The sequence below is a fragment of the Daldinia childiae genome (assembly GCF_008694065.1).
Source record: "Daldinia childiae strain JS-1345 chromosome Unknown Scaffold28, whole genome shotgun sequence".
In the NCBI taxonomy this organism is placed as follows: domain Eukaryota; kingdom Fungi; phylum Ascomycota; class Sordariomycetes; order Xylariales; family Hypoxylaceae; genus Daldinia; species Daldinia childiae.
The window spans coordinates 24714-36622 of NW_022984669.1; the positions used below are offsets into that span (position 1 = coordinate 24714).

At 43.4% G+C, this 11909-nt stretch overlaps 1 protein-coding gene across 1 annotated transcript; it reads right to left on the reverse strand.

The window, feature by feature from the left end:
• Positions 1-404: 404 nt before the first annotated feature.
• On the reverse strand, positions 405-2190 carry GL218_09504 (Primary amine oxidase, lung isozyme; the record flags this gene model as incomplete). The annotated part of the gene is made up of 2 exons (XM_033586335.1): positions 405-1306; positions 1512-2190. 2 exons carry the CDS (start codon positions 2188-2190, stop codon positions 405-407), a joined length of 1581 nt encoding a protein of 526 aa, XP_033437645.1.
• Positions 2191-11909: the final 9719 nt, after the last annotated feature.

Consider the following 11909-nt stretch of genomic DNA (forward strand, 5'->3'; position numbering starts at 1 on the left):
GGTGGTATATGCGCCATTCTTGCGGTATCGGTGTATGTACTTGTGCCGACAATATGGTCCTCCTTCGCATCCTACCTCGCAAATATTATGCAGGTTGGAGCGATGCTCCAACTAGCTCTAATCGCGAAGACGCCCAAGCAAAAGCAGCTCTGAAGGAAAACCGGGTTTTGCTCTTGGTGCTATATAGGTCGCATCTCTACGTTGAATTATAGTGGGGCAAGATAGGGGTTAAGCCATAGGCATAACAAGTGACAGATTTTGATCATTAACTATTATAAAGAATAGTATGTTAGCTAATGTGAAGCTATACGTTTTAAAGTATATCCTATCTCGTACTTCTGAGCGCGAATCGGCAAAATTACATAAGGCTTAAGGATACCCCTTCCTAAAGAGCTAGGAAATACTTATTCTAGCTGTATAATAGGCGCGACGGTAGGCTCTTGTAACGCTACATTGCATTGCGGCAAATTGATCCCGTATGCTTCGCTAACAAGCTCCGTCGCATTGCTATTATCCGTTGTCTCCGGTGCAGTATACCACCTCCTATTCTTAAGGTCGCCGTCCTGAGATTGATCGAAGAAGTTCTGCGGCGCGAACATGATGCTGCTGACGGCTTCGGAGTACAGTGTTACAGGGATATCTTCACTGCGCGTAAAGTGGTGCATGCCCAGGTTCAGCCACATGACGAGGTCCGTGCCCTCGACGCTTTCATCGTTTAAAAACTTGGAGAAGTCCTGCTGTGGCTTCCAGGGCATGTTGAGATTTTGGATACTATTACCCCATGGCTCCGTATCATGCTGCCGCGTTACGACTAGATGCGACTTGGACAGCGCGGTGTTGTGTCGTGAGAATGGCGACTTCAGCGTGCTGAGTCGGATATTCGATTTACCTGGCACGATGCGGTATCCGCGCGGCGAACCCCATTTGTTCGTCTCGCTGGCGTGGTTCACTGCGTACATGAGTTGTCCATTATTTGCCCAGCTTAATTCTCGCTCTTTTTTGACATTATAAGTTTCCAGTGCGATCTGTTCGAACTCGCCAAGCTCTGGCCACCATGGCTGCGTCGTGTTGACCGTCTTGAGCTCTGTCACTTGCAGGTTATTCTCAGTGCCGAGGATATCAAAGTCGGCTTTCCAGGTCAGCACATGGTCGTGTAGCGATCCTTGCGTAGCCTCTTGGATGCGAGGACCCCACGCACCCTGGTCGCGGAAGAAAAATGAGGATTGCAGATACCCCGATGCTCGAACCGTGATCTCCAAACTGCCATCGATATGGAATCCATAATCGAATAGATAGTCATAATTCCCTACCGTGGCGATGGATCGTAGTGTCAACAACGATCCTTTTACGACCAAGGTTGGAAAAGCCGTAGTTATTAGACACGTCCCCTTCGCGGTGTCGAGATAGGGGAAACCCCGCATCTGACTCAAAAATACAGATAGAATTCGGATTAACAGTAGATGTATTTCCGTTATGAACAGTCACGTTCCAGAATGTAGAGCCGAACGGACAGTCAAACCCCTCAACCATCGGGAACAAATCGGCGCCTAACTGGAAATATGTATCGTGATACAGGGTCGAAGCGGCCTTTGGCTGGAAACCCCCATATTGCGCAGCGGCTTCTTGCATCGATAACTCATACAGCACCCGATCGCCTTTGAAACGAATATCATAAAGCATGATACCGAGGGTTTGTGAGTGGGTGACGTAGAATGACCATCCCAAGTACTCGACGTATTTCTGCTCCGGGTCTAGCTTATACCGCTTGCCACCGACTTCGAGATTCTGCGGCGCGAACTTATCTTCTAGTTCACGGGTCCCCATCGCAGCGTTATACTTAACCAACGCCCAGTCGTAGTCGGATGGCTGGTAAAACTCCTCGACTAGCTCATCTGCTTCGAATGCTGCGCGAAGCTCCGCGACCGTCCGAAAGAATCGCGTGTTCGTCACCAGCCCCTTGAGTTTATACAGCGAAGCATCTGTGCCAGTAGTGTCGAGCATAACGTAGAAATCTAGTGGCCTCAGATAACTAGCAGGCCCAGGAAGCCTAAACATGATAACCTGAAACGCCTGGCTTCCATTAAATGAAGTGGGAGTGGTAGGAGCCGCTACCAGCGTCGACTTGGGATCATTATAGCCGTAGAAAACACCACCGAGGAGTGCAGACGTGATATCAGTGAGGTTAGACATCACGGAAACCAATAGGGGCTCTGCGGCCTCACTTCGCTTTTTCGAAAAATCGCCCGTTGAAAGGCACGGCACCTCCCGTCCCGCCATTGAACGGATAGTCCAGTTTCTGGATAACGGTCTCATTTGACACAGGCAAGGGACCGACCATGTACTCCTGTGACACCGGTTCAGGTCTGCCGCCTTCGAATATGATGACTCGAGCCCACGAACTGGGCTTTAGCCCGGATCCATCTAGGTATGGAAGGACATCGGATTTATTAACGGGCACGGTATCTATATACCACACATAATTGTCGTTCACCTTTGCCGTATCTGGATCTGTTAGATTTAATTTGGAAGCAGGGTCGTGGAGAAGATTCCAGACAGCCAGATTATCTTCCGGCCCTATTTGAGCCCAGGCATTGGCCTTTGGAGCAGTCACTTTTTCTGCTGGCTCATATAGTGAACATGTTGAACACGGGGCCGTCTTGGATGAATCATTGTCCAGGGCAAATTTGGGTAATAATATCTGTCTCTGATAGCCTATCGGGGGTGGTCTAATAGCATTGCCAAACGCAGAAGGAAATAGTACCGTGTAGACGAGTAGCAGCATCATATTCTCTCTATGGCTAAAGAACCGTACAGTAGTATATTAGGATTAAAGAAACATTGACTAGCGGTACTCATTGTAACAAGGCATTTATACCCCTCTGTGACTCCAACGGCAATTGGAGCTTTTAATCGTCACACTATGCACCGCATGTAACTGTAGATAGAACCTATACAGTTACTGCAGACGGATAGAAGATCATCGATAACGACATCGCAATATAACCTTAACATTGCCGGTACCCAACGGGCCTTGCCGCTGTTTATGGATACGTAGATAAGAACCCAGTAAGGAGCGATAACCCACTCCGGACCCCGACTATGGCGAAAGCAATTTATAGTATGTTTCCCCAATTATACGATGGTAGCCAAGGGAAAATGGTTGCGTTGGTGCAACATAGGCCGGCTCCGACTTGGCAAGATATGAGATAACTGCTATCAGTATTCGGATAAGCATCACATACCTCAAGGTGAAGCAGTTACAAATGAGTAAAATAAAATTTAGTAAGACTATATCACATAATGGAGATAGAGGGCACATGAACGATTGTTAAGATAGCAATATAGGTTAACTGAGGTGAGAAAGAGGGTATCTTTAAGAGGTCATCTTGTTTTATGAAATATTGTTTGCTAAAGGTGATAGAGATGTAGTAGGTATCACTACAGACTATGGATTGAATATATATTATGCAATAAGCCATATTAAAAATGGGAAATTACCTAACGTAAGGTATAAGAAGATAACTTCCCGGTTATCAATTACCTAGGATATTAGTTAACAGTCAATAAATAGCCAACAAACCACTTTAGAGTCATTGACTATTAGTCATTATATTGCTTGCCAATCAGGTGGTAGTGTGGGGGGAAGGGAAGTAAGCTAGAAAAAAGGGGACCAGGGAAAACTCGAAAACAGGCATTTTAATATGTTAGTCATGATATAAAGAAGACTAGAACTATAAAAACTAACTAAGAAGCGTAATAAGCTGGTTATAGGTTTCATGTGTTGATACAATCTCATTTGCATCAGTCAGGTTAACGATTCAGATACAATTTTAAGTGAAGCAGGGTCGTATACGACAAGGACTCTTTATTAAGACAAATCTAAACATATTGCTAGTCTATCTTAATACTATTTTTTTTTGTTTTTTTCTTTGGCTTCTTTTTTTTTTTTTTTTCAAATTTTTTTCATACTTAATAGACAACTCCTGCTCGCAGGAAAAAAAAAAAAATCAGAGGATTCACATATCCCCCTAGCTCTTAAGCTCTGATGACTACTTCTTCTTCGGATACGCTAGGGTGTGTATCGCGTTAGCCGGAAACGATCCGTTGCACGCTCGCTTCATCTCCGGCTGCACAGGGTAAGGCTGTGCCGCCGGCGGGGCCTTCGTTGACGGCCCGGCCGTCGTCCATTGAATGGGGTTTGCCGTGTGTTGGGTTGTGGGCTGGCCTTGAGGATGATACTTGGTTTTCTCCTGGCTCTGGTATCGTACCTGAGCCGGACCCGAGGTTTTTGGTATGTCTTGAAATTGAACTCGGCGTCGGGAGCGGGAGCGGGAGCGGGAGCGGGAACAGGCGCCACGGGAGGTAGCGGAGAAGGTAAGGGACCAGGGAAGGGAGCAAGTGAGGGAGGAGGAAGTGTGGGGGCGGGCAGGAGCCGGTGCTGGAGCCGGTGCTGGGGCCGGTACAGGTGCAGGTGCTGGAGCTGGAGCTGGAGCTGGAGCTGGAGCTGGAGCTGGTGCTGGAGCTGGAGCTGGAGCTGGTGCTGGAGCTGGAGCTGGTGCAGGAGCCGGCACATTGTCAGGGGTAGGGACAGGGGCGGGAATGGGGGTCGGAGTGCGACCAGAATCAGCATTGGACCGTAATACGTAAGGCTCTGGGATAGTAGGACCTTTTCCGATAACGTGATATATTTTAAAGTACGTAAAGGCGATCGCGAGTGCCTTTACTGCCTCCCACCAGTTGCTGGTGAAGATCCGATAATCGGCCATCGTGAGTGCGAATGCATCAAAAGAAGCGAATATAATGTGAGTACATAAGTCTCTAAACCAGTTGCGGTATCGACGGCGACGTATTGTAGGATACAATCTCATACGAATAGTCCAGAGGCACGCCATTAACATGACCCAGCGAATTGTAGAGTTAAGAAACCCATTACTTTCAAAGCGGATAATGACATCTGCGGCTGAGATGAGCAACCAAGGCGTCAAACTGAAGACTACACTGCCTATTTGGAAAACTGTCACTGGACCTAGAAGAGCGGTCATTGTGCACTTAGTTTGAGTACTCAAGTAGTGTTGGTTTTAAATTGAGAGTAGGAATGTTAAGATCTGGTGTTCTGTAGAAATTGCTTTTCAACAGGATGTTTTTCTTTGATCTCGAAGGTGATGTCGAATGATCTGGTCAAGTTATTTTCTAGATGAAGCCATAAGTCCCATCATATATAGCTTCTAATTCCCGGTGTTGTGTAAGAACAGCAGTCCGGTTCCTAAACGAATGATATCGAGTAGGCACATAATAGATGTTATAGATCAAGAACATGCAGGTCGAATGACTTCGTTCCAGGGGGGTCATGTTGTTCAATATCGATAGCATAGCTCGTAGCTATTCCCAAAGATATTGTTCCATAGAATTAAAGAGCGAGAAATTCCATTGTTATACTCAGGTGCGTAATATAATAACATTGTTTAGACACAACTATGAATCTATTCCAGCGTACCCCCAATGTGCCTAAAAACACTCCAAACAATAAATAATATTTTTTTTCCTTTACTATAAGAACATATACTAGCGCTTTCTAGTTTAGTTAATTGCCCAAACCATCGTGTTAATTAACAGAACAAAAAACAAATACAAAGGGAGCCATTGCCCTATTCCTCTACGAATCTAATCTCGCCCATTACCTGTGTTCGAAGCACATAGACAACATTGATTTGTAAATACCTCTAACTCGCTCGATCTACAGTCAGACCTTGCTACAGTTAGTTAGGATTCCTGATTTATTTTTTATTTTTTTCGTTATGGCGGATTATTTCTGTGGCTCCTGCGGACCAGAAAACCCTAATATCACCATAGAGACGACCCTTCCCGTCTTAGAGGTACAAACGTGGGCTAACCCTATCGTCACCGATCGCCTTATTATTCGGCCGCTTCGTTTAAAAGATATAGAGGGGTATAATATCCTTCACAGTCAACCAGAAGTCACAGCTTTAGCTTATGTAGGTGGATCTAATCCTCAATATGACCTAAACTTGAATTTTGGAGCACTCGTAGACTGCATGAGACCTTGGTCCGATACAAACTTATATTTTTCAGTTCTCTGTCGATCTCCTGATGGCCAAGAAGGAGACTTCGTTGGGGAACTATTTTTGCAGTTTGGTAGAGGTTGGCCTAACCTCGCTTACATGATCAGAAAAGAGTATTGGGGCCAAGGGTGCGCGACTGAGGCTGTCCAAGCCCTTTTGCAATTTTATTGGAATCTTCCTCGTAGTACTGCAACCTTCGAAGTACACCCTGACACTATACACGGACCTGGAGGTCAAGAAGAATTGTCTACTGATTCTCCGCCCAAAGTCAAAGAGCGAGTGCTTGGTAAGGCGGAAAAGATGAATGTCGCAAGCCAAAAGGTACTCCGGAAATCAGGGTTTGAGCATAGATCGAATAACCACTGGTTTGGAGCATTATCAATACATTTTCCCTCTGGCTCAGGTTGATGTTCAACGATACCGCCAAACGTATTGGGGACGAGTATAGGGTGCCATGCCTGGATAGCTGACTAGTGTGCGATTAATGGCGCTCTGGCATGTTTAAAAAGAATTGATAATACGTTGAAATGAGTTTCAAGTACCTATAAGACGACCTGTTGTTGCAACTCTTCACCGCGATACAAAGTACGTATCTTTCGATCAATACAGGATATTACCTTTACCTGCCATGGTCCACCCCCCTATCCGCCGCCGAATAAAGTATAAATAGTCTCTAAACTGTTTTAGGTAGAAGCGGAATAAATTAATATCAAGTATGAAAGAACCTAATCATGGATAGAGGATCCCGACTAGGACGAAGGGGGAGAAAATAATAGGTAGTCATAACTCTATAGTTAATAGTTGCGTAGCTTATTCTAATAAACCTCTTGGAGTCTTAATAGTTAATTATTTTAGGTACTATAACTTCCTTTTATATCGTTAAGTTCTAGTTAAGATAATACAATTTCTTTTCCAACCTTTATATTGTGCTGCCAGCAGTTTCCCTCGCCCCCCTTTACCAATCTCATCCACCTATGCTGTTTAGCTTTACCTATTTCCCAGGTCTTTCTAAGGATGTAGATATTTGATCTCGTTTGAAAAATAGAAATAATCATTTCTACTTATGTATGGATAGTAGAGAGAACATAATTTAAATTATCGAGCCTTACAACTGGCATATAACAGTCAGGAATATGATAATATATTGTTGAGTTGGACATAGTCTAATATAGTCTCAGATCACCATTCAAATACATTATAGCTATTCTTTGCAATTTGCGCGTCTACTCTAACGGTCCCATGTAGTACCACTACGTGTGCTTGGGGCTGACTCGTTCAAACTTTCCCCAGGACAGAATCTTCGCACCAGTTATTCAATACACGCCCGTGCATTCTCAACTTGACTGCTAGTTAGCTCAAAGCCTTCTATGTCCGGGCACCATCAGGACATCTAATACTGGGGGTCCGTCTACACCGTCTATAAACTGACCTGTTTTGACGCCTCCCGAATATACCATCAACGATTTATCAAAGTTAATAAGCTTCCAGTATTGACCCATATTGATTGGTGATAAAACTTTTTGACTTCAAACAAAGAACCGTAAAAGTCAAGTTTGAAAGAGTGGTATTGTATCGAGATAAAAGAGAAGAGCCTACTGTTGCCTGGACAAGTTTTTCTAGAAAATATACATTGTAATGTGATATCGTACCTATAAAAAGCACATGTTTCACAACCCACCCAGTGTTCCGTTTATTATTCGCACCTATCCAATTGAAGGTGCCCGATCTATCATACCTAATATCACTACATGCAGCCAGGCAGAATGCCGTAAAAAATATGCCCACTACCGAGGTGGCCAGTACAGTATGGGATAGATTTTTTGACGCCATGCTGCCAGTGCATTGTTTGTACTTCGATAAGTGGTGCTAATATGCAAGCATAGGGGCAACGGTACTTCAGCTTACGACACCAAAGATACCTCTCTTTTAGATTTAACCCTAAACGGAGGAAAAGGCCAATAGTTTCCAAGGTTGCTTTACATTAACTATCATTAACTATTTTGACTTCCTTTTCTTCTAGACAACACTCATACCTTACTACTAATAAACAACCCAGGCCAAACACCAGCAACTAAACATTAGCCTCTACTTACTAAGATAACGATATTGTAAAAATCTAAGCAACTCGCTAGTTATTCTATATGGAAGCTGTGGGAATAGGTTGAAACTAGTAGCGTAGAAAACGCTGAAGGTGTAATATCGCAGTAGCGCATGCAACAGATGCACAAGAAGACGCATATGAATAGTGCGGGGTGTATGGTGATAAGGAGGCATGCGCCGGCTACAGAGAGGTAGAAGTATACCAGCCCTACGAATATACAAAGTGCATCATACCAAAGCATACTGAATGCGAAGGCTAGGAGAGCAAGAGTCCACCCAACGAGGAATTGCGAGATAGGTGAGAAGTCTATCATAGTGATAGGTAATGATGATGTCTGTTCTGGGATGTTCGTATGTGGCTTATGTAGGGTAGGTTAGGTACCTATCGGAATTTGATATGTTAAATGATATTTTGAGATCTATCTGTATTAAAAGGTCTTAAGCTTGATATAACGTAAGTATGCATTGTTTAACTAAAGACAATAGACCATTATTCCATCTATGCATAATCTTTATCAATTGTATGTCTATTATTAACCATTATAATACCTTTAAGACCAAATATTCATTGTTAGTGAAAACGAATCTTATCGTTGATTGATTAGGTAGACATACTATTTTCAGGGGAACCATCTTTCAACAGATAATGAAGGCCGCGGCAAAACTTACCAAGTTATAGGTTATATAAGCTATTCTACTTGAAAGACGTACTTTAAGTAAGATCATATTTCAATGTGTTCCAGAAGTAGTCAGACAGAGCATATCATTTGGGCTTTAACCTATTGATTAGATCGCCAGGTTTTGTGGCTGAAATAGCTACACAATGCTAGTGATTGAGACCTTTGTGAGACCTTTGTGAGGCTGAAACCCTGCAACTGTATTGATAACATAACGTTCGAGCTTTAAGATGAGAATAAAGAAATATGAAATGATAGCAAGAAGGAAAAACACCCGTGTCGAGGCAAATATTATCAGAAAAATCACAGACGACAATATTGTCAAAGCCTGCATCGTTTAACATCTGGTTGGATACCCCAGTGTGTGATATAGTGTTGGGGGGCCTAGCAGCATACTTGTACTTTCACCATTGAATCGGTAATATCACGGGGTGCATTATTGAGTGAGTTGTAGTTGTATTCGAATCGTACAAGACGACCACCGGGGCGCAGAATGCGGTAAAAGCCGACTAAGACAGCCTTAGGGTTAGTAGCATGTACAAAAGTTTCCATAGTGTAAACATCGTCAAAGGAATCCGCGGCAAATGTATCCAAATTGTAATAATCCATCTTGCGCACTCTAACTGTGCTTTTTGGTAAGCCCGAGCGCTCGACATTTCGTTAGGCTTTGGCAACGTGATGGTCCACGACATCTGGCATTGACGCGTAGTCCATGGGTCCTCGCCATGCGCAACGCTACGTGGCCGACACCACAGCCGGCATCGAGCACCTGAAAGCCAAGGGGCAGTGCAATCATTTCAGCCATTTTTCAGTCTTCCATATTGCGTAGATCCTTGGATAAGGATAGGTGTCGTGCTCCCAATACTCAAAGTGTCGCATACCACCTAAAAGTAATCTATACCCTAGCCTCGACTCGAATGAGTAATAGTAAGACTACAACGACGGGTTCGGGTTAATAGTAGACACCGCATTGTCGGGGTCATGACTCTTGTCGGGGGGGGATGACATAGTGGCACTTTGAAATTATCTAGGTACCGTAGGTAAAATTGAAACTAGAATCAATAGCGTTGCAAATAACAAACAGTGAGTCAATAAATACGTGCTTACTAACAATTTAGACTTAATGTTACAGTTTACTTCTTCTAAGCGCGTCGCGTTTGTCGTATATTGTAGGGCTGAAGGGTAGAGTAGCCGTAGTACCCGGCCTCCCGTCATTACTACGCTAAATTTAGTGTGGTAGCGTCCATACAGGTAAGGCGAGGCCTCGGCTGTATTTAGACCTCCAATAACACTAAACGGCTTAACATGATATCGAGTTATTCAATATACTGATATACTGATATAATTTAGCTATCCGAACTACATTGAACTACTACGCAGTGAAACAATGGAACTGCCTAACACAGGAATAATATAATATAAACGTTGAAAGTTATAGGGGTCTGCCTGGTGGCTGCCTAGTCATAAATCAATTATCCACTCTAATTTATTTGTATATTTGATTTCTCACACCTGTTCTCATGATGTTATTTCTCATGTTAACATCTATATCACAAAGGCATCTAGGACAAAATAGTGCATTTACTTCCGTGTCTGATCTCAGATAAGCTTCTTGTCCTATTCCACTATTTGCCTGCATCTTGATATCTCGGCTCGTAATCCCATAGTTGCTTACTTTCTTCCCATCCCACTTTTTGGATTCTCTAGTACTAACAAGTCTGTATATTTGCTAGATTTCTCATCATCTACACATATAATAATCTACTACATTTCATAAGTACCCCGAAAATAATTCGACAATATCAAACCGGATTTCTCTTGAAGAATAACCCACGCCAATAGCAGCGAAGCCAAAGACCGGGTTCTAGAAGTGCATATCTACCTAGACCTCTTGTCACGAGGTGGAACCAAACAGCATGGAAACAACTTCGTTGTTCCGCAAGGAACTCTAACTAACTAGAAGGTTCTACGTCTATATACTGAACATGCTCTTTGTTCTAGATGTCTCATCTAGAATCCTGACACCTCTCGAAATCTCGACACAAGAAATACGTCGTGGCTATGGAGGGAACACACAAAGCTTCCAGTTATCAGCCTTAGAAGCAGCCTTCTAAGTCTTTGGACTTTTGTAAAGAGTGTACATATGTAGTAGTTACCTAGGTAGGTATCTATCATAGCTAGCTTCGTTTTAAGGATAGCCCGTCAGGGCTATCAACAGGCCCTGTGCAACCAACTGAACGGTTGCTATATCTACCACTCCTTTTTGACTCGTTGTAACCCTCCACTTCTAGGTGATTAAGGACCGTTATTATCTCACATCTTGCTACAAGTACCTAAGTTCGTATTCACCGAAATATAGTGTATATATCGGTAGTGGGGGCAGATCGCCGTACCTACCTAGGTTGCTAATCATTAGCAAGACTCGAGCATAGGTCTGACAAGCACCCTGTGAATCGTAGTACCTGAAGCTATGGATAGATTTAAGAAAGGGCGAGCCTTGATTGTTATACATACCTATGTAACGAGATACGGTCATGGAGCCAGGCTGCCGCGTTCCCTCGAATACACTCGTATTCTGTGATAGTCCAAAGAAAAATAATTCAATTCTAAGACAACTTGTCTTACTTAATCCTATGATGTGAACATGTATACAGGCTATTCTAAAAGATCAAAAGGGAGTATTCTGGAATATTAATGCCTTAGTCACAATCTAGGACAGTAGGGAAGCTTGTCAGAAACTACCAAAGCCAAAGGTCGAGTATTGTTCAACATCGCCGAGGGTACTTAAGAAATAGCTCGAGGCTCTTAGTTTGTTCCTGATTCTAGGTGCCTTCCTGAACAACTGCTACATAAACTACAGGGCAACTATCCTAAGACCTGCAGACTCGTGGACTCCCTGCAGCACTTGGGCAAATCAACTCTCCGCTTTTGCCTCTCATTTTAATACACAAGAGAACCTACAAATTTAAGGTTTACTTGCCTAGGCAACATTTCACCAAGTAGTACTTTTACACAATTTATTCCTAAAACCAGCCTTCCTTTAAATTTTTTG